General features: G+C 45.7%; 1 protein-coding gene across 2 annotated transcripts in view; it reads right to left on the minus strand.

The window, feature by feature from the left end:
- Positions 1–4,053: 4,053 nt before the first annotated feature.
- Positions 4,054–23,673, minus strand: part of Lonrf2 (LON peptidase N-terminal domain and ring finger 2) — a 50,524-nt gene continuing 30,904 nt past the window's right edge. The window contains exons 10-13 of one of the 2 annotated variants that reach the window (XM_046440356.2): positions 23,414–23,576; positions 18,867–19,016; positions 16,193–16,334; positions 4,054–6,880 (exon numbers count right to left, since the gene is read on the minus strand). In XM_046440356.2, coding sequence (XP_046296312.1) covers positions 6,834–6,880; positions 16,193–16,334; positions 18,867–19,016; positions 23,414–23,576 — 502 coding nt within the window. In that variant the 3' untranslated portion in view covers positions 4,054–6,833. Of the gene's footprint in view, positions 16,335–18,866; positions 19,017–23,413; positions 23,577–23,673 lie in introns of both variants that reach the window. The other variant, XM_046440355.2, reaches the window with a different exon arrangement.

The following is a 23,673-nucleotide window of genomic DNA, read 5'->3' on the forward strand; positions in this document are numbered from 1 at the left end:
CACGGGTTCCTTCCACTAGGGACACAGCACCATGGAAGGGTCTCCTGCATCCCAGAGGATGGCAACCCATTCCTGTAAATCAGTACCCCTGAGCCGGGCCTTCCCACAGGCCACACCAACTTCCCAGGATACCAGCAGCCTGAGTGGCTTGGTGTGTAACACGGGTCCCTGGTGAAAGACCACTCTTCCACCTCTGTAGACACCCGGTCATCTGCGATGACGGGCGACATCCAATGTTGATGAGGCAAACACTCCGTGAGGCTTCCCGCGGTGCTTTTGAAGGAGGCCCTGTGACCAGGAAGGTTCGACGTGCACTCACTGAACAATCCTATCAGAACAAACCACTGCCCTGCAGGGGGAAAGGAATCTAGCGTGGTCAACTTGCTTCCCAGCCCAGAACTTGGACATTTATTTGGTGGGAGCAGTAGACCAGACTGGCTGACCTCCTCTGGCTAAGTCATCTGATCCACTGGGTCATGAGGTGCTTCTTCATGGTGGGTACTCTCCAGGAAGCAGCGACCTGTGCTGTGGCTATCCTCAGTCTCTGTCCATGGCTCTCCAACACCCACCCCCGCACCAAGCTGCCCAGCCCTGATTCCCCAGGTCTGTCCTCCATGCTCATGCAGCCAGACAGACCTGGGCCCTGTGTGCATTCCAACTTGGCCCTCTCTTCTTCCCCGAGTAGATGACCAGGAGCTGTGCCCCAAATTCTGCTTCCTGGAGGGCTTCTTCCTCACTCATCTTTCCAGACCACCCCTGACTAATGCAGCTGCCATCCATTCCTCACGACCTAAGCCTGGGCCTCTTCCCCACTTCTTTGGTCTTACCAAATCCCCCTTGGCTGTGTGTGACCTGATACGATGCCCTGGCCCCAGAGTGGCTGAGCGGGAAGCTGGGCTGTGTTGGTATCTGTGGAGCCCTCTGGTCTTGCTTGTGAGTTTCAGGATGAGCTACCCCATCTTTAGGTGGACCCCGCCTGGCCGGCCCCGTCTTAGGTTGGTGGGTCTGGCAGAACCTAGTCCATCCTGGGCAGTGTGACACACAGCCACTGGATGCCCGAGGTCAAGGGTTCTGCCTCTCCCGGGCCCAGCGGCCTGCAGCAGTGAGTCTCCCGTGATGCTCTGCTGTACACCCCGCGGGCCCTTCCCCACGCCCTGCTGCTGGGATTGCTCCCACAAGGCGCCATGGACTGAGGGGCTTCCCTCTCCTCACAGCCCTGGGAGTGAGAAGTCTGAGAGCCAAGTGCCCTCAGTGTCGGTCCCTCCTGAGGCCACTCTCCTTGGCTCCAGATGGCGGTCCTCTGTGTCTTCACATGGTTCTCCCTGTTCCCTAATTTCTTCCAGTCACACAGGTGAGGCCCCCCCCCCCACGGCCTCCTCTGTACTCTGCAACGTCAATCGCACTCACACTCTGAGAACTGAGGAGTGGGCTCCTGGGATGAGCAGGGGTGCAATTTGGGCTGTAAAGCCTACCACTGATCCCCCTAATGCCATACTCTTCCAAGTTTTATGGCTCAAGGGTCAGGGTTCCACGCCCCACAGATTGGCCTGGTACAGAGTGTTCGGCTCTGGGCCCTCCCCAGAACACCAGCTTTTTGTTTCCCCTGGTCCACAGCTCAGAGCCGTGTTTCCAGATATTTAAATCAGCTGCCTCCAAACCTAAAGAGGGTTATGAGACATTTTGCTTCTTTCTTCGTGGTAGGAGGTGCAAGTTGCACTCATTTTTCCTCAACGGGTTTCACACCTAAGGAAGGAGGTGAGAGTGGGCAAAGTGGGATGGCCAGCAGTCTGCAGGTCTCAACTGGACCCACAGATGGCTCAGGGGGAAACTGGGTCTTCAGAGTTGCCCCACACTGGTGGAATGGCCAGGCTTTTATGTCGCTGAGATCAGTTCTAAATGAGAGCTTTCCCAGAGCAAGGCTGCCCTGGGGTCACTCTGAAGAGGCTGATGGCCGAAAGCCATCTGCCAACAGAACTCTTAACCATGGGACAAGCAGTTCCTTAACAGTAGAGATCTGGTCCAAGGATCACCAAAGATAAATATGACATATTAATAAAAATAAATCTCTGCCACTGAGAACACTGTAATCTGGGGGATGCTTTTTATCACAGCATCACATAACTCATCCTGACTAATACACCTGACTTCATGCATGGAGAAGGAAAGGTGCTCAAGGCTCAGGAACCTGCAGAGGAACCTGTCCAGGACACAAGCCGTGTCAGTTGTGAACACTTTGAATCAACAGTCATGCTGAACACACACAGGTAGGTGAGTGAGGCAGACCACTGGTCTCATACCTCCATTCCAGACCTTCGGGTAGTCTTGACCAAGTTCACTGGCTCAGGCCCCAGCCTGCTGATGTGGTCTCTAGACTGGAGGGAGGCCCAGCAGAGGGCACTGGGGTGTGCCTGGGCTTGGGCGGCTCGATGGGCGGAAAGTGAATTGCAAAATGATTTGCTTTTCCAGCCACACTAACCATCTGAAGTGCTCATCAGCCACCCGTCGCTAGTGGTGACCGTATCAGACAGCACAAAGACAGGACATCTCCCTCCTCACAGGAAGCTTTAGAGGACACAACCGAAGGATTCGAATCAGTCACTGTGAGAAATCCGGAACAACTGCCTGAGATCTTACAGCTCATGTATAAGAGAATTTAACACGGCTTTCCCCAAATTTGACAGTAATTCTAATAGTTTGAATTATATTAGCAACGATGACTTGTGAAAACTGATACTTCTACCAGAAAAAGAGCTTAAACATCCTTCTTTAGAAAGTCGTATGAAATTGTCACAGAAAGAGGCAATGGGAGGATGCAGGTTAAAAAAAAAGTAAGGAAAAGGATCATAAAGGTGTCGGGAAGTTAATAAAAAACAGTCTTCAGTAGTTTGTGGTGAGTGTGCTGAGCTTTTAAACATTCCAAGTAGGTGTGCACGCTTACAGCTGATTCTCTATGTGTAATCTTGTAATCCTTAAGAAACGCAGTGTCCCTGCCCCCGCCACCCACCACCACCCCACAAAAACACAACACAACAAAACTACACAAGCCTCAGCTTCTACTGAATCTCATCTGCTTTGGACAGGCGTGATCTCCGGAAGCAATTAGGGTTTTTAAGGCAAAGTCACCCACAGCTTCGTCCCCTATTTCCTTTCTTTCTTTTTTTAAGGGTCAAATCACCTTATTGAGAGAACTGGAGAGAAGGAGTCAGTACTGGAGCGGCCCTGAACCGGGCCAGATGGGATGTCCCCGGCAGGGCGGGATCACCGAGAGCTTCTTCCCTGATTCTCTGCTACTGGATCAAGTTGGAATCACCCCATATCTGTGCTGGACAGTGTTCCCACTGTTCATGTCCAAACAGAACCAGAGAACATGACCTCACCTGGGGGCTGTGCCTTTGCAGATGAATCAAGTTAAGACGAAGTGATTCTGGACTTGGGGGGACAAGTCTAATATTTGGTGCCTCTATAAGGAGAGGGACGTCTGGACACAGACACGCAGAGAGGACGGCCACATGGCCACGATCACTGAGACTGCAGTCCCATATCCACAGGTCACAGAGCATCAGCAACACCAGAAGCTAGAAGAAGCAACGGGAACTCCTCCCAGAACCAGCAGAGAAAGAGAGGCTCACCAACACCTTGATCCAAGAATTCTGACCTCCAGGACGGTGACAGGGTGAATTCCTGTTTTGGTTTTGGTTTTGGTGTGGCGGGGTGGGTCCTGGGGATTGAACTCAGGGGCACTCAACCACTGAGCCACAACCCCAGTCCTATTTTGAATTTATTTAGAGACAGGGTCTCACTGAGATGCTTAGTGCCTTGCTGTTGCTGAGGCTGGCTTTGAACTCATGATCCTCCTGCCTCAGCCTCCTGAGCCTCAGGGATTACAGGCATAGGCTACTGTGCCTGGCAAATGTCTATTGTTTTAAGCCAACGTATCGCTGGTAATTTCTTACAGCAGCCCCAGGAAATGAATTCAACGTCCCATACCCTGATTCGATACAATTGCTAGTCATTCTACCCTATTATTTGAGGGTGATTATTTATTAAGGAACATTTACAACACTGTAAGTTTTATTTACTCCAAATATCACATGTTGGATATACAGTTCCGTTGAAGTAAAAGGAACAGTACGAGAATACAATGAAGTAAATCACGCAACATTTAAATTTGGCCTCACTTAAGCAACAAATGCCAGATACTGTTATAACATCGTTCAACCCTGACTTAAACTTAGGATAACAAAAGGCCAGGTGGATCATCTGTATCAGCTGAACGTGGTAACACACTGCCTATCTCTAAACAGATAAAATCATGATTTTTAAGTTCATCTACATGGACTTATTTGTTCAAATCTGCTCTAAAAGAAAAAACAATACACGACAAATTCTTAATTGGTAAAATAATTTCACAACTACAAAATTAACTTGCTAAGGACACCATCCTCCACTGGCATGGAAGGAGCTTCCCAACCTCTTCACTGTCTGTTTATTTATTTATTTTTCCAGTGGAAAATGGTGGTGGTGGAGGTAAAGCAGTATGAGAGATAAAGTGTCACTGATCAAACTGTCCACAGTAAAAAATTTAACAGAACCCTTAAAGTTAAAACAACATGGTCAACGATGACAACCTGGATGCACTTTTCAAAAAATCATCCCTGGAAACCAAGAGGTGATCTGGGTTGTCGATGCCTCCTTCCTTCAGGGTCAAATTTCCCAACGCAGCCTAAGACAGCAAATGCCCTTAGTGTTCCCTGCTGTTATTCAGGCCCAGTCTCTCTTCCTGGGGGGCTGTCACAATGTGGGGACTCTCCCATGGCTCTCCTGGACCCTGCCTGCTCTGATGACTGACAGCGTTTGTGCTGATGAGCTTCTGGGATAAAACGTGGTCTGCCTGCAGACCTAGGCCGGGCCCAGTTAAAATGAATTAAATTTGGCCTAAACCAGCCTCTATATTTGGGTGATAAAACATGATGAACTGCAACCCAGGCAAGAGCAAGATGCAACCCACCCTAAGAGTGCGCCTTGGTAACCAAGCAACAGCCGGAGCCCATCAAGGTGGAAGAGGCTCAGGCCATCCCAGGCTGAAGGCTGCCAAATGAGTCAGGGGCTGGATGTGGGCAGTTATGATACGGTGCTGCTATGAGATTATACTGCCTGGTGACACTGTCACTGTCTCGGTTTGTGTAAGTACGCCATATGTGTTCACGCTGAGACAGAATCACCTAAGGACCTATCCCAGAATGTAGCCCCAGAAGCGTCAGGTGACTGTATTGCCAAGTAAGGCAAACCCTGAACTGCACCAGTCTGGTGATCTCTGCAGCCATTTCCTGCTTTTCTGGTTGAAGTACATGCGTTGGGGTGCGGGGAGGGAGGGAGACCTTCTGGCTCACCTTGGGTCTGGAAGGCGGCTTGGCTCTGGAACCTACTTCTTGGTCAAATAAGTGGTTACACTGAATTCCTATCAGTTTTTTATTTACACAGTGGTGCTGTTGTGGAGAAAAAATAACTAAAGTGGGAGACGGGCCAGGGCCCACGGAGCCCCGCCACCCCACACCGCAGCTCCTGGGCACTTTCCTCCTTGGATCTTGAGCTCCAATCACTTCACGACCTGAGCTCTCCAAATTTACCTGTGCAACCTCTTCCCCCCTTTTCTTTCTCATTATTACCGAACTGGACTCAGAGAAGAGGCCTCAGGTGTCTGAGTAGGTCAGACAGAAGGTACAGGACTGGATAGGTTGGAGGCCACAAGATGGGGTTCTTGATCTTCAATTTTGATTGTTTTGATTTGGATGACGTTGGCTAGGTTCGTGAGTCAGAATTATGGGCGTGCACATGCACATTTGGGGGAAAAGAGCTTAGCCTCACTAGGAAACAGTGGCCACATTCTGGAAGTTTCCATTTGGACAAAATTGTTTACTTGCCACACATATTAGAAAAACAAGAAAATCACCCCCAAACAGTGGAATGTGTTCTTTAATTGGCACAGAGGCATCGAAAAGACTGAATGAATTAAAACAACAACAACAACAACAACAACAACAACAACAAAACCTCCTGAAAAGATTCTTTGGAGAAAGCAAATGGAAAGCTTCAGCAGCAGACCAAGGGCAGGGTGAAAGGGGACTACCTTGAACTAAGCCCATCCGCCACGGGTCTTTGCCTAGATACTGAGTCCACTATTCCATCAGCCCTTTTTAAAAGCCCACTTGTCCCTTCCCCTTGAGGACAATAAAAAAGCGAAAGTCAAACAGATGCCTTATAAAGGGAGAGCTGGGGGCCAAACCTGCCCGTCTGAACTGCTTTTACTCCACGGTCTAAGTATACAGCCGGCCGTTGTAAGCGACTTCTCAAGTCCAAAAGAAGATCCTCAAAAACTTATCAAGGAATTTAGGACCCTTGTTATGAGCTTAGGGCTCAAGACTTCCTGACCTTGACCAATCTATTCACACACTGGAACCCGGAGAAGCTTAAAAATGGATGATAGAAGCAAAAACCAAAGCTGGCTGAGAAGAAGACCCTTCAAGGTCAGACCAAGGGGAGCTACGAAAATGACTGAAAGAGTTTTAAATTCGATTCCTGAAGTTTCCCCACAGAAAACAAATTGCTCCATTATATAATCCTGTAGGAAAAAGAAGGATGAATCAGTTTCAGATTACGGAGCTCACCCAGGAACGCCGTGAAGCATCCTGGGCTCAGAATTCAAGGGATATTTCTTGCAGGCACCAAAAGGCATGGACTGCTTTCTTTATAAATGGACCTGGTCATGAACTTGGCAGTCTGGTTAAGAAACAAGGTGGAGCGCGGTGGTATTGCATGCTTCTAGTGCCAGCTACTCAGCAGGCTGAGGCAAGATGATCCTGGAGGCCAACATAGTGAGACCCTGTCTTAAAAAAAAAGAGAAAGGGCTGAGGGTAGACTGCCCTGAGCAGCTGAGGACCTGAACCCCCCACAGGCTAACAAACTTACACAAACTCCAACTCCAACAACGGCAGGGACCCAGACCAAAGTGGCTTCCCCGTCCTTCTCTGAAATCTAGAACGAGGGTTCTGTACCTCTAAGGTGTCTGCCTCCATTGCAAACAACCAGGACACTGGGGGAGAACTTGTTCACTTTTATGTCAACCTAACAATAAACGTTTCTTTCTCTGGGGCCAGACTGTTTTCCCATTAGAGGAATAATAATAATAATCAACACTGATGGTTCTCTAAAGGGTTTTCCAGTAAATTGCTCCCTGCAATCATCCTGACCAAACAAGGAGAAAAAAATAGGGAACCCAACATAAACTCCACTTGAAAAAATCAACAAACCCATGGGGCTGGGGACGTGGCTCAATCAGTAGCGCTCTCGCCTGGCATGTGCGGCGCGCTGGGTTCGATCCTCAGCACCACATAAAGATAAAATAAAGATGTTGTGTCCAACGAAAACTAAAAAAATAAATATTAAAAAATTCTCTCTCTCTTAAAAAAAAGAAAATCAAATCGACAAACCCCTTGGAGTAAAAAAGGTCATCTCTGTGGTGAGGTTTCAACTCAGTACAAGAGGGTCCCACAGCTGACACTCTAATTGACAATGGGGCCTCTTTAGATTAAAAAAAAAAAAAAAAAGTAACATTATATCTGTTGGCTGGCTCAAGTGAACTTGCTGGGGCCAGACTCACTCTCCAAACTAAAGGGACACATAAAATTCTCTTGGGAGGGAGGAAGAATCTTAGGAGTTTGTTTCCCAGTGCCCAGGAACTAGAACCCCCATGCTCCCTACAGGCAGAACTTGATTTGGCTGGAGCTCAGGCCTATAGTACCCTTGACCTTTCTAAAAGCCCTGGATGTTTAATGGCTTCTTCTGCTACTGGAAGGATTGAAAGTGTGGAGCTCTAAAAGTCCAAATAGGTCATTCTAAACCTTCACCTAAATTTCCCTAACATCTAATGGAGCTCATCAGTTGTAGAAGGCTTCATTAAACAGGGACACATGATTCTGGTAAGACCCCACTCCTCTCAGGGAAGAAATCAAATGGATGAGGTTGGAGATTTGTTCCAGATCTGTGAGCAATTAATACAATCATGATGTCTGTGTTTCCTGCAGTTCCAAATGCTCCCATCTTTCTGTTTGAAGTGCCCACTGATTCAAAGTCATGGCAATCAGGTCCACTGACACGGAAAACAAAGGCCCACCCTTACAAAATAGCTCCTGGGTGGCCTCAGGCCCTTAACAATAGAGCCGCAAAGGGTCACCAGGTAAAAGCAGCTTCTTGTGACCATCAGCCGATGACAAGCAAACCTCTCACAAGTTACAAACTGGAAACCAGGGCTTTTGGAAATGACACAAACACTTCCCTTCAACTTCACAGGAGGGATCCTACCAAATCCTCCCCAGCTACATTAAAGTTCTGGGACCTCAAATCCTCCGCCCATACTTCAAAACTTAAAAGGGCCCCTTCATACTCCTGGAACTGCACATGTGGTGGAGATGTTAAAGGTAAAGCTAATCAAGGAATTTCTTCCTGAAAATAGCATCTTAAGCTTTCCAAGATCCTGGATCAAAACTTCTCTGTTACAACAAAGGCCTTACCTCTTTTCTTTTTTCTGTTTCTGGCTAATTACTCCCCACCCCACCCCAAATAGGGAAAGAAGTGCAGAATGATCATCTGTCAATGGCTTCAGCAAAGGCTTACGCTTTAGCAAGAAGCCAGAATGAGGGCGGGGGGTGGCTCAGTGGTAGAGCACTGGCTTGGCCTGCACAGCCTGGGTTCCATCCCAGCACTGCAAAAAATAAATAAGTAAAAAATAAAAAGAAAGAAAGGGTGACTGTTGAGACTGTGGGCTAATGCCAAAAAGATGAGTAAACCCTTTCATTAATGCTAGTACCTTTCTCATGCTCCCATTGAGAAATACCCTGAAACACAAAGGAAGAGTGGAAGGCTACCCCGGATATTTTAAATATCACTACTTGCTTCCTAGGCTCACTGATCTCTCCAATCCATAGCCTGGCAGTCGCTACATATGGAAAACCTGTCCAGGGGAGGCCGACACAAGGTGTTCTGTGCTCCAGGTAACATGTTCTGGTAGCTGTCTGTGTGGGTAGGAGTGACCGCTCATATGAGGTTACTGATAAACAACCAAGAAGGACCCCTGACAATAAGTATGGTTATGCATCCTTACAACAGGTAAACACGGTGCACTAAGAGCAAATTTTCCAGTATACCTGGAATAGGAGCCATGCAGACTTACAGGTGAGAGAACTGACGTATGTTCAAACACCACCAGATGGCCCTCATTTCCAGCTCCTGGGGGTCCTTCATGGAGTGTGGAGAGCTCATTTATTCTGTCATGCCTGCTCACTGGTTTGGGTCTTGCTGTTTGCCCTGGCTCACTCCTGCCTTCTGACCAGTTTCTTGGCCCTGTGTATTGTGTAATACTTACTCAGAAGCCTTAAATACCTGGATGCAACTGTCCTTGCTAAATCAAATGGTCTCACTGCAGTCAGAATGTCAAAAATGTAAAACACAAAAGTCATCCAACTCATGTGACATTATGAAATATAAATTCTGAACCAAGAACAAGCAGATTCATTATGATGGTTGCTAAAGATGGTGTCATGGCCCACGCCTATGGTCAGTCTGAGAGGATGACCCCAAGGAAGAATTATTAAAATTGAACTAAATTGGACTAAACTGGCCTTCTTACCTGGGTGATAAAATCAGACATAGGGCAGCCTCTATAAAATGAACTACAACCTAGCTTGATGTGCAAGCAAGTTGTAATCTAAGTGTATACCCCTGGTAACCAAGCAACTGAGCATCGGCCAATTATAGCAGCTGTTCCCTCAGCCAATCCCACACTAAAGTCTCCCAGATTATGCCCAAATAAAGCAAATGCCGAACTGTACCAATCAACTAATCTCCGTATGACATTTCCTGTTTTTCCCACTATAAACACAGCTCATGACCTTGGGGGTGGACGGCATTCTAAACCATTTTGGATCTGGAGTGCTCCATGGTTCTAGAACCTATTTCTTGCTCAAACTTAGGTTAAGTTTAACTCCTGTCAGTTTCCTTAATACCCTTCTGCAGAGAAGTGTATTAAGTCATTTTGAGTGTAAAAGCTCAATCCAGAAATGCTAGTGTGAGCTTGTACTAATCACCCCTTTTCTAATTTTTATGTTTGACATCCTTGGGGCTTAACTAACTTCTAAGAAATTGCCCCTCCCAAGGCTGGCTAATTCCTAGACACAGGAAGAGTGGCCTGGGAGCATGCTTTCCACAGGCAGACTAACCAATCCACCTCCTCTATCTGGCCCTTATACCAAAGGAGAGAATGTCCCCTGCCCTAATCACTAGGGGTCAGCTATCAGACAACTAGAGAGCGCCCTTGTAGCCAGAGCCCAGGGCACAACTGAGTTGAAGCAATGCAAGCCGCTTCCCTTGCCCAGCCTTGTGTTTCCTGCAGAAAACATTCAAGGGCCCACGAGGGACGGGGGCTGTACTTTCCCACCACTCCCGTTCTGCCTGAGTGCTTCCCTGATTGGCCCTGGGGGCGCGTTCTGCCTCTCTTTCCCGCGGAAACCGGACACGAAGCTTCTCTTCCACTGGAGCTCCCCTCTTTGCGCTGTCATTCGGGTCACCTTTATAAATTTGGACTTGGGGCTGGGGACACAGCTCTGTGGTGGACTGCTGGCTTGCCAGGCTCGGCTGAGGCCCTGGAAAACACTCTGGGACTGACTCGGGGCCAACATCCCCAACTCAGTGGAGTGCACAGACTTTCTTCATCTTCTTGCACGACTGCCACAGACTCATTGATCCAGGAACCTAAGAGGCTATCTTACAGGATTTAGAAGTGAAAGTCAAGGTGAAGTTAGGTGAGGAGTTGTACAGGCAAAAAGGCCTCCTCCCGGGAGTCAAGGTCTGAGCTCAGCATGCAGTGTCCCTCCCCAGCAGACAGGAGGCGACGCCTCAGGATGCAGGTGTCTTCCTATAAGGTGGCGCCCACCACTCACCCTGCACATTCGGGTTGGCTCTTGTGGGAACTGGGTTCTGATGAGCCATGGTATCAGGACAGGGCCTTCAATCAGGGATAGTGGAGAGACAAAGAGCTCCCTCTGCTGCCTGCCTCTGCTGCCCAAGCTAACAAATGGGAGATGGGGACCTCCCTGCCCCACCCTGTAGCCACATTTGGGAAAAACAAACTCATGGCTTCAACAAAAAAGAATCTCTCACACTTATCATCTTTTCTAACTTGTCATGATCTCTCTTTCTCCTATCTTTCACATTTCTTGTTTCCTTATTTGATAGAATCTCTTGTGGTTCTGGATCTTTGGTGAACCCCACAGGCTGTGTGCTGAACTAGGTCACCAGCCCCGCGGCTCTACTGGGAGGCAGTGAAACCTGTGGAAGGCGGAGCCTAATGGGAGGAAGTTAGGTCACTGGGGTGAGGCCTTGGAGGAGATACTGGAGGGTGCTCCTTTCTCTCTCTGCCTTCTGGCCACCATGAGGTGAATAAGTTTCCTCTGCCACACACTCTGCAGTGATGTTCTACTTGGCACGAGGCCCAAAGCAATGGGGCCGGGAGATCACAGGCTGAAACATCTGAAACCATGAGCCCAAATAATTTTTTCCTCCTGTAAGTTGAATTTTGTCAGCTGTTTTGTCACAGTGATGGAAAGTGAACTAACATAGCATCTAAATTTTAAAGAGTGATGTTTTCCCAAGTAATTTAAGTGATGGGGGAAAAAAGAATAAGAAACAGGTACCATGAAAAAGCAACATTTAAAAATATAAAAAATCCTATGTAATATAGCTAGGTCAAGTACTAGACCATTCTGATTGAAAATATAATTGCTGAGTTACAATTTATCATGTTGGTGGTTTTGGGGGTAAGGCCATTTGTGAGAAAAAAGGGACACATTTATGATTATACAAACGGGATAACACTGTAGAATTTCACATGGGAACTGGTTAAAAAAATCACTGTGGCGGGCTGGGGATGTGGCTCAAGCAGTAGCACGCTCGCCTGGCATGCGCGTGGCGCTGAGTTCGATCCTCAGCAGCATGTATAAATAAAGATGTTGTGTCTGCCGAAAACTAAAAAATAAATATTAAAAAATTCTCTCTCTCTCTCTCTCTAAAAAAAAAAAAATCACTGTGGCTCATGAAAAGAATCTTAATTTGTAAAAATCTTCATTTGGAACTTTTGGGACTATCCTTTCCCTGTCGAAGATGGAGAGGCCCAGGGGATGGGATATGCTACAAACATCTCGGGCCTGCCTCTTCGCATCCTAGCTGCAGCTCAAGGACAGGCAGGTATGGCACTATGAGTCAGGGTTCTCAGGGGAACAAATGGGAAAATACCTAATAGAGTGCGCAGCATCTCCGGAAGAAGGTGACTCCCCACACTGGTACTTCTCCTGTTTGCTTTTATCCTGGTGTGAGGAGAGCACCAGGGCTGGAATGCTTTCCACAAAATTAAACTGAAAAGCCCTCACTTGTGCTGAGAGTTCACATTATCTTCTGAGAAATCCTTAAAAGTGACATTTTCCTGACAGAAAAGAAGAAGAAGGCTGGGGAGGAGGAAGCAGACTGTGCTGCTCTGAGCTAGATCTGTAGCAAAGTGGAGTTGGGCCTCTTTTTTATGTTTGTAAAAGATGCTTCCTTTATAATGTGACCAGGGGACACAGATATCCTGGTTCAATTTCCTGGACACCATCATAGGAGGGCTGGGTGAGGACCCATCTCTGCCTACTGGGCACCGTGTGGAGGACTGATGCTGGAGAAGCACTGTGGGGTGCTCACACTCAGTCTCCTTTGGTGTCAGCAGACAGGGACGTGTGTTGCTGTCATCTGCGTCACCACTGCCGGGAGGGCGCTCACATGAGAACACTGTTCAGACGGAGGCAGACAGTTCTGACTCCTTGCACTGGCTCAGTATGACATTCAGCAAGTGAGGAGGAGCAAGCAGGAGCTTCCAAAGGCTATAGCAGTACAGAGACTTTGGGTTAGAAAGGCTGCGGGGGAAACGGTGGTCATTCTGTGGTTACTTAGAAACTTCCAAGTGGAAATAGCAGTGATGACTCTTCTGACACAGGATTGAGGTGAGACAGAAAGGAGGACCAAAGTTCCCCAAAGAGAATTTCTTTTCTGCTGTTTCTTTCCGTTTTTGATACTGATGCTGCCCGGGGCTGGTGGGAACTGACAGACACCAGTGGCTGGCTGCTGGGCTGACTGACAGCCGTCATGCCCCTCCCTGCTGCAGCACAACAAGACAACCACCCCAGACCGGGCAGAGACTGGGGTCAGATCGGGACTATTGCTATTGTCCTTGGGGCATCTGAGTTTGGATGGGCTGTGACTGACACTGCTACTGCTCCTAAAGTGCCATCGAAAGTGTCAGCAATCTTAGCCCTACTGCATCCTCAGAATGACAAAGGCTGTCAGTCAGAGGGCTCCGACTTTGGCAGCCTGGCTGCCTGTCATCATGACAGCAACTGAAGCCCAACCCACCTGCTGCTGCTGCTACTTCTGCACTCCTGCAGCTGTCATGCAGCTGTTATGGTTACCATGGAAACTGCAGGAACTGTCAATCAGGTGGCTGCTTCTCTGACAGTCCAACAGAGCTGTCTCGATAGCGACGGCTGCTCCAGAGGCCTCCATGGCTCCAGGAGACTGCTCTGGTTGGGGCAGCCTTGGACATCCTTGAACCACCCCAGACATCTCTGCCTACTCTTCAGATGTCCTCACTCTGGTCCTTGAGGAGCACCACTCCCCCATGACAGCTGGGCCAGTACAACTATGCAGACTGGCAGGACTGAAGAAAGTCTGGTTAGGTTAGTAGGCAGGAGACTGTGGACATGTGGGCATCGGTTTTTTTTTTTTTTTTGCTACATAAGCAGCACTTTTCTCAGTCTTATCAGGACAGTCTGGGACTTCCATTCACCACTCTGCCTGCTGTGCTGCAGCATAAGCCCCAATAAAGACTTATTTAGATGATTTCTATCTTGGGTATAGTGGGCTGAGCTGGTCACAGTAAGAGCTGGTAACCAGGGCTGCTAGCCTTGAGAACGCCTCACAGGCAGATCACTGCTGACAAGCTCCAGACAAAGGCTGAGAGCAGAGAGCCATGGGAGACTGTAGGGAGCCGCTAGCCCCACACTGGGAGAGCTGCTAGCTCTGGCTGCTGAGGAGTTTCCAGCAGCAGCTAGAAGAGCTGTTAATGCCAGCTGTTGGGAAGCAGGGGCACTCAGGGAACAGGTTTACTCTGAGATACGAGAGCCACAGGCACTCGAAGCTCAGAGTTATCACACTAACTGCTGAGAGCTACTGGCACCCGAAGCTCAGAGCCATAACACTAAAAGCTAAGAGTCACTGGCACTCAAAGCCTGGAGCGTCAACATCAAGAGCAGAGAGTCACTGGCACCTGGATGTTGGAGCGCTAGAACTAAGGGAGTGGCCCTTTGCCTTTTTCCAATTTCCATCTGAATTGAGCAAAAGAATCCTTAACAAAGGTATGAATTTTTTTTTTTTCAAAAAGAGACAGACAATGGTTGATACCTATTAATTTTCATGAATCACTTCCACTAAAGGCTTCCTGGCATGTCAATCAGTTTTTTTTTTATTTAAGTGGTCAGATTAGGGAATACTTTCTCCTTATAATTAAGTTGAATGAGTCTAGTATTTTCTAACTCCCATAATGAAGCAATTGTAGTTACTGAAAAGTCCTACAATAAAAAAATCAATGAGTATAATGTCCTGCTAGTGAAATAACTGATGATGTGATAAAAATTTTTGTATTATGAAAAATTTCTTAAAACTAAAACAATTGAATACTCTGAATGAATGAGGCAGAACTTGTAGCTGTCATTTGCTCATTAGTTTTCATCATCCTTCGATTAAGAACGTGTGCCTCACAATCTAGGAAGCCAGTTATCTGCACCAGCTGGGTAGAACAGCGGGAACATCTGGGTACCCCAAATAGTTATCCCTGTCAATATTACCACGTGCATTAACCAAGGTATACCTATTGTTTTCTGATAAATAATGTTTGGTCTGATAAACATAAAACCGATATAATAAGAATTTAGGTTGACGTTGGAGAAAAATTTGCTGAACACTGACATCCCATGCCAGTCTCTTTTTCCTTGTACATTCTGGTTGATTTCCCTCGAACAGGCAGATTACCACGGCATGGCAATTTTTTAACATCGTCATATATTAGTGGATGGAGAGTAAATTGAAATTTACTGATGGGCCTAACTGGTAATGCAAAGCCTAGTAGAGAAGTGGACTGTCTCCTAAATGCTTAGCATCCATTAAATCAATGAGACAGGGCTCTGCTTGCAAGGGCTCTCTGACCTACTTTGGCGGTATGTCTGACATCCCAACACACATACAGTTTAAACTTACTCTTGCTTACTGTTCATTGAGTGTGTATAAATATATAGCCTCAAATTAACTAGATTATTATCAGACTTTTCTATATCCGAGATACATCTTGTATTTTCACATTAAATGGATTGCAACATGCAGTTTACGACACCTGGGACTACAGCAAGACGTGAAACACAGTTCTATCCAAAACTGCTACTTCTCGGGGAAGGACTAATTTTGGCTACTGCACTGGACAATGGTTTGATTCCTTAATTTCACAGATAAGTTCACAGGGACACACAAAGCCTAAGCGCATTTTTTGGTTAGCCTGTGCTCTAGTAATCTGTTTCCAGATTAAAACACAATCCCCCACCCCCCACGGCTGTCTGTGGTCACTGACATGTTTCGATCCATCTGGCAGAGCCAGATACTCCTCAGGAATGGAGTCCTCCATCCTTGTGAAACCTTTGCTTCCTGTGAGTCGTACGCGGTGCCCTGTGTTATCAGTGAACTGCATTCCTGAAACATTGGCTTCAAAGAGACTTTCTGAGGTGGTTTTCCAACCACGGGCGCCATGTAAATTTCAGGCTCACTGTGTACTGGGTCAGATTCCACCAGGCACAGACTTGCAACTAGTGAGCAGGAGTCAGCGTTTGGCAAGAGTTCCATTTGGCAACCTTATCGACAAGCATTTTACAAAGCGCAGTGGCGGGGATGGGTGCTCGTCCATTCCCAGCATTCACAGAAGTACAGGGAATTCCAGAAACCTCAACGCAGAGAGAAAATCAATTATTTCTTTCCCTGTTATTAACCACCTCTTGGCGACTATTCATCTTACGTGTGATGATGACTAATATTCGCCGAATGGCAAGCAGGCGCTCCTTCAGGGAGGTCATGCCGAGGATGGCTAGCTGAGCCTTGCGCTCCAGCGGCAGCACTGCCAGGATCCACCAGGACCAGGCAGGACCACTAGGATTGCTCTGCAAAAGGAAGGAGAAGAAACACAAGATTGAGGCCTAAAATATACCGACCCCTGTTCCCTGATATAGTTTTGGTTTAACCAACAAACGTGAGCAAAAATTAGATGCCACCTTCTATTATTGTAGGACCACCTCACAATTCATTCATCCCTCAAGCTGCAAAGTCCAATGTCACCTGCTCAAAGTTGGGGAGACTCATGAAGCAAAGAGCCTGCCAAGAGATGGCCCTTCCACAGGGAATGCCATGGATTAGCTGTACTCCTGAGTACACACCAGCCAGAGGGGAAGGCCACGAGTGTGACCTCCGTGGTCCAGTATCCAGTGCTACTGTTTTGTAAGTTTTAAGCAGGCTCCATAAAGCATGATATTATAAAGACTACAAAAGCATATGTATAAGATTGAGTGCCAAAGGAAATAAATCTTATAATAAAGTCAATGTGGCAAATGTGTAATATGTATAAAACATTTATATATAGACATGTTACATGTGGGAACTATCGTGAATTTACACATATACACATGTTGCGAATTTATATAAATTTATAGAAATAAATATATGTGTATATACACACACACATACACACAAATACATACACCTATACCTGCGTATATGTATATGATTGCCTTTCTTTAACAAAATCAAACACGTACTTCTGGATTGAGCTCTAGGCAAAAACTGCTCATAAGTTTATTTCCAATATTCCTGATACTGGACCCAAGACATCCCTGTCTCTCTGCTTCCAAGGTCTTGGATTCTCTTCTGTTCCTACTCCAAAGACAGGCAAAATACCAACTGGGAATCAAGGAGGGTGAACTCTGGAGTGGTTTTAGTTCAGGGTGGAGCAGATTCCATGAGTGGATTAGGAACAACATTGTGGCCAAAGCCCAAAGGGGAAGCCCAAGTCACTGTCAGGAGGACCGTGACTCACCCTTCCGTGGTGACTTCCAACACAGGGGCTGTAGGAAAATGACCTAAATGAATTCACATTTTTCTCTTCCTTCCTCATCTTAGAGTGGGAAAAAACTGAATAACATGCCTAATGGGAAGGATAGCACATTAAAAAAAAAAGTGCCTCCTGCGTGCTACCCAAAGTCCTCTGTACTGGCAGAATAACAGGCTCCAAAGATGCCCACACCCTGATCCTAACACCTGTGAACATGGCACTTCACATGGCAAATGTGGAGCAGTTAGGATCTCAAGGTGGGAGACTCTCCTAGTGGGCCCAGTGCAATCACAAGGCGCCTCTCCAGGCTGGAGTCAGGGAGATGTGACTATGGAGAAGCGGACAGGATGTGACGTCCCTGGCTTTGATGAGCTAAGAGTGCCAACAGACTCCAGAAGCTGGAAAAATGCAGTGAAACAGATTCTCCCCGACAATCTCCTGAAAACGATGCACACGGCCATCATTTTGATCAGGGCCCAGTGAGACCCACGTCAGGTTTCTGACACAGAAAACTAACATGTAAGATGATCCATTTGCATTGCTTTAAGCCACCACATTTGTGATCTTCTGCTACAGCAGTAACAGAAAGCGAATACATCTTCCAATCAAAGATTGATCTGGGTTAATAAGAAAAAGCCTTTGGGAAAAGAATGACTCACAGCTCCTGGCAAGTTAATCTCATCACTTTGCTTTCTGAATCTGAGTCAGAGCCCGGAGGAGCCAGAGGGCTTATGTGAGAAGGGACTGTCGGGTAGGACTTGGAAGCAATTCTGGCTATTAAAGCTCTCTCCTGATTTTGGAAAACACGGAGCTCAACCAGAGGGTAAAATCTAGAAACCCCATCAAGAGATAAGAAAAAGATATAAATAAACGGGGGAAAGACAAGAGATAACTGATCTTACACTAAACCTGTTGAGAGCTGGTCCTACCCCACCCCCCACCCCAAACACATGATAAGACAGACAGATGCCCACGTGCAGATGGGAAGAACTATATTGTGCCAGTCACAATCCTATGTCATCCTTGCTGGACACCCTCACCCAAATGAGGAGGTCATGTGCACGCAGAAAAATACTCCAAAACCCTAAGGCCCATTTACTGCTTGAAAAACCAGCTTTACCCAAAAATCATTTTCAAAGCTCATGATGCCTGGGCCCCACAAAGGACTTGGAAATAAGGCTTCCAAGTTTCACCAGGATCACGGGGGTCTCCCTGCTTACTCAACACATCTTAGACTAGGAACGAGGAAACATCATGTGGAAAACACCGTGTTCCTGCCAAAATGACGAGACCGCTATCCAGGTCTTACGGTGTTCATGAGAAAAGCCAAAGCACAGGAGCTGGCGGCCACGCAGAACAGGAGGGTTTTTGTTAGAAAAAAAATTATCTTGATAGAGAGCACTTTTTTCCCTCAATGCACAAGCTGCCCATACTAAGGGCTTTCTTGGGCTGTTAATAAAGGAACTGATTCATAAGCAGTGATAATGGAATATACAGCATTGTGCTGCCAAATTTTTCCATCAGAGTGATGTGTCTCAGCACAGTATAGCAGGACGCAGAGCATGAAGAAGGGAAAAGGAGACCGTACCTGAGGCTCAGGTTCCCTGTCAGGCATTAACCCAAAATGACTTAGGATCTGTTCTTTCATGTGGTCCTGAAGAGATGCGAACCAGGACACTGACTGTTGGTAAACAGAATCATGAAGAGCAGCCAGTTCCTCGTACTCTGGACCTTCCACCTGGCCAAGGAAAAAGAGAGAACCATTTTAATAACTCAGGAGGTATGTGGCCCTCTGCTCGTCTGCTCCAGCTAGTGACCTCTGCCCTATCCGCTAAGTGCATTTGTGGCGTTTATTGTTTCAATAATTCACGATTATTTCATTAAAAAGGTATATTCTCAATAAAGAAATTTTGCACGATTTCTTTTTGCCTAATTGAGAGCTACTGATTGCATGATTATTCCTCTTAAGACTCTTAACATAAGCACAATTCCACATGATGAATGATTTTTAATGGATGCATGTAATTATACACTTGAGATATACTGTAATTTAACCATTTACATAAGATAGATTTAGATACTTTCAACTTTTTTACATAAGATAGATTTAGACACTTTCAACTTTTTATTTTGAATATAAATATTCAAAAACAAATTTTTTGGGGGGGGGGTGAGGGAAGTATTATTTCCTCAGGAGAATTTCCTGGAAATAGAATTACCAAGTGAAAGAACTTAACATTTTAAAAACTGTAGTCCATATCAGCAAACTGTATTCCGAAAGACACATTAGAGCAACCCCTCATCCATGCATTAGCTAGGGCTCAGCTGGAACACTTGGCTTCTGGTATCTATCTCACTGTCAAGTCCAATGTCTTACATTTCCATCTCAGCCCTTCGTCAGAAGAACTGGTAGAATAAGAACAGTGGACTGGGGCCTGGGTTTAGATTGGTTTCATCACTGACTTAACATGGGTGAATTCTAAGCAGGCTCACAGCCTCATTAAGGTAGAGTTTTCTCATCTGCAAAATAGAAGTAAACCATTCAGGTCCTTTCTGGCTATAGAATTCCAGTTTTCTATGGGAACTATGGTAGACTGAGGAATTACACTGTTATGCAAATGGCTCTCTTGAACTTGATTGGTAAAATCAAATATTCTTCGGTGGTGGAGGACTTTCCTTAAAAAAAAAAAACCACAAAAACTCTAAATTTATTTCATGTTGTTACTATTTGAGCCATTTAAAAATTATTAAATACAGGGCTGGGGCTGTAGCTCAGTGGTAGAGCGCCCGCATCACACGTGTGAGGCACTGGGTTCGATCCTCAACACCACATAAAAATAAATAAATAAGATATTGTGTCCATCTACAACTTAAAATATATTAAAAAAAGAACTATTAAAAAATATACAAATACATAAAAGCTGTCATCCATAACAGTCAATAAAGCAGAGACCCTGAGGACTATCACTTTCAGCCATGGTCTTCAAATCTAGCTCCGTGGTCCAGTGACAATGGAATTTGGCTCCATGCTCTGCTCCATTGCCAGAGAAGCAGAGACCCAGCTGGAGGAGAGAGGCCTGGTGCACTGGGTGTGGATCCATTTACACGAATATGCATCGTCATCCCCAACATGACTTCTACGGAAGACCACAGACTCTTACTTCCACATTTCCAAATGTCAAAGAATTTTTAAAAAGAATACAATGATTCCAACAATTTCCTCCTTCTAAATATTAAAAACATTTTTTTGTTACAGTATAATTTACATACCAAAAATAAATGTGCAACTCTTAATTGCCTCAGATAATTTTGTCAACTGTGCACACCAGTCTAACCATCAACCTAAACAAGACAGAGAACATTTCCATCACGTAGAAAGATTACAAAGTCCACCCTACATTGTTAGGGTCTGTAAACAAGTCAGGATGGCGCCTGGCATTTTGCCAGAGGGAGTGGTTTGTGAAGTAACGCCAGCGAGCCATTAAGTGTGGAGATTCCTTATTGGTTGACTGCTGTATCTAGTTTATGTTAATTAAGATAAGCTGTGTGGAATGTATATATACCCTTCCTGTCCTACAATAAACGGCTCCCACTCCTGCTGTATCAACGTACACAAGTTGTTTGTCACCCCCCCCCACCCCCCACCCCCCGGTTATTTTGCTGCAGCCGAAATGCGGCACTACATTTTCTGAGTTTCATTACCAGATGCTAGTTTTGCCTGTACTTGGAAGTATACCGATGGTGATGGTTGTGCCTGTTGCCTATGTAGAATAAATACTGGTATTTTTCCTGAGGCCGGCTTCTCTTACTTGGCATAATGTCTGTGAGATTCATTCATGTTGTTTATTCCTTTTTACTGTTGAGTAGTATTCCACTGTATAAATGTACCAAACTTGTTTATCTATAAACCCGTTGAGATCTGGGCTGCTTCTAGCTTTTAGCTATTAATAAGATTCTTATGGATATTCTCATAAGTCTTTTTTTTTAAATCTCTTCAAAACATTCTGCTAATTTGTCAAATTATGTGTCCTGATATTTCTATTAGAAACAAATAATTCTTTTTTTTTACCTAGGCATTGTTTTAACAATTTAATTAAATTATTAGCACATGCTAATTATACAAGATAACAGGTTTCTTTGTGGAATTTCATACCTGCATATAACATGTTTTGATTGTATCCACCCTCCCTTTTGCCCTCTCTTATCCCCACTCCTCCTGGTCCCCTTCCCATTCCCCGATAGTCCCCTTCTTACTGGTTTCATGTCATATTCCACCCCCGCCCCAGATTGCACATATGAGAAAACAAGTAATACTTTTTTGTGGTTGCTGTTAGTATTTTTTCAGTTGTTGATGGATCTTTATTTTATTAGTTTATGTGGGTGCTGAGAATTGAACCTAGTGCCTCACACATGCCAGGCAAGTGCTCTACCCAAACCCCCGCCCCCATACTTGTCTTTCTGAGTCTGGCTTATTTCACTTAACAGGATGACCTCCAGTTCCATCCATTTTCCTACAGATGATAGGCATGATTTCACTCTTCTTTATGGCCTAATAACACTCCACTGTGTATTACCCTGTATTTTCTTTATTCATTATTTGCCTCAGACAATTTTGTCAACTGTGCACACCAGTCTAACCATCAACCTAAACAAGACAGAGAACATTTCCATCACGTAGAAATGTACCTCGATGGGCACTCAGACTGATTCCATAACTGGGATCGTGTGAATAATGCTATGATAAACAGGGGTGTGCTGGTAATTCTATGGTATGCTGACTTTGATTCCTGCCGGTATGTACCCAGAGGTGGTATAGCTGGATCATAAGGCAGTTCTGGTTTTAGTTATTTGAGGACCCTCTATACTGTTTTTCCATAGTAGCTGTACTAATTTGCATTCCCATCAATAGTGTATAACGGTTCCTTTTCCCTGCATTCTAATATTTCTTTATTTTTCCTGACAATAGCCATCCTCACTGGGGTGACATGGAATCTCAATGTACTTGTGATTTGCATTTCCTGAGGGCTAAAAATGTTGAGCATTTTTAATATAATTTTTGGCTATTTGTACTTCTTTTGACAAATTAGACAAATAATTGCTAACGGTAAGAGACTCAAGTCTTTTATACTTAGCTGCGAATTAAGTCATTCTCAAATACTACTGTTTCGCATTACAGCTCATTCTGAATTAAACCAGTAACTAGGAACAGGGATTGACAAACTACTGCTTATGAGTCAAATGCCTTTCACCATCATGTTTTCATAAATAACATTTTACTGGAGGCTGGCTGTTGTGCCCACTTATTTACATATGGCCTATTGCTGCTTCTGCACTCCCAGGCAGCTGAGTAGCTGCAACAGAGAGCACATGGCTTGCAAAGTCTAAAGTACAGTCATCCCTTAGGGACTGGTTCCAGGACCCCCTGTGGATATCAAAATCCATATAAAATAACGCAAAATTTGCATATAATCACACAGATCCTCCCACACACTGTAAATCAGCTCTAGATGGCTTAGAACACCTACTACAATGCCAACACCATGTAGTCAGCTGTTACACTGCATAGTTTTTGTTTTTAGGAGGCAGGGTTTCACCGTGTTGCCCAGCCTGACCTCAAACTTGTAGGCTCAAGAGATCCTCCCTCCAGCCTCAGCACCTTAAGAAGCTGGACTAGAGCTGTGCACCACCATGTCCAGCTATATTGTGCTGTTTGAGGACTGATTCCAAGGAAACATGTTTATACATGCTCAGTACAGACTCAATTTTGCTTTTACAATGTTTCTGACACATGGTCAACTGAATCCAGGGAGCAGAATTCAGATACCGAGGGTCAACTGAAAACCTGGCCTTTCTAGGAAAAGTCTGCCAGCCCCTGGGCGAGAATATGAGGAATCACAAACCCAGTTTGTGATGTGCAGGTGGCGTACAAGTCTCTCCACGGAGGAATCTCAGTAAGAGATTTCTCTACCAGCCCCAACCCAGGTAAAACTGCACCCAGAGAATGAACAACTTCAGGGCTGGATGAAGAAGGAAATAAGCAATGCTGTGAATGAAAACCCGGCCAGGCCTTTCCGGGACGCAGAGTGAAAAAAGGTAACTGACCTCTAGGAAATACACTAGGAAAATGAGCCTCACCTTTTCATCTTCCAGGTATTCAATGTCTGCTGTGTTGTAGCCATCTCTGTGACGGTGGCTTAATACTCGGAACCGACTGATTCCGATGGCATCCACAACGGAGCTTCCATCAGGAAAGGTTCTGACCTCCTTGATCTCCAGCATACAGCCGTACTCGGAAATCCTTAAGGCACGTGGGGAGAAACAACCATTATTTTTAAAATGTTTAAATGTTTAAAATGTTTCTTCGAAAAACGTTTGGGTTTAAAAGGGAGTGCGAA

Source organism: Marmota monax, unplaced genomic scaffold (genome assembly GCF_021218885.2).
Source record: "Marmota monax isolate L192 unplaced genomic scaffold, Marmota_monax_Labrador192_F-V1.1 WCK01_AAM20220418_F8-fsc00210, whole genome shotgun sequence".
Classification (NCBI taxonomy): domain Eukaryota; kingdom Metazoa; phylum Chordata; class Mammalia; order Rodentia; family Sciuridae; genus Marmota; species Marmota monax.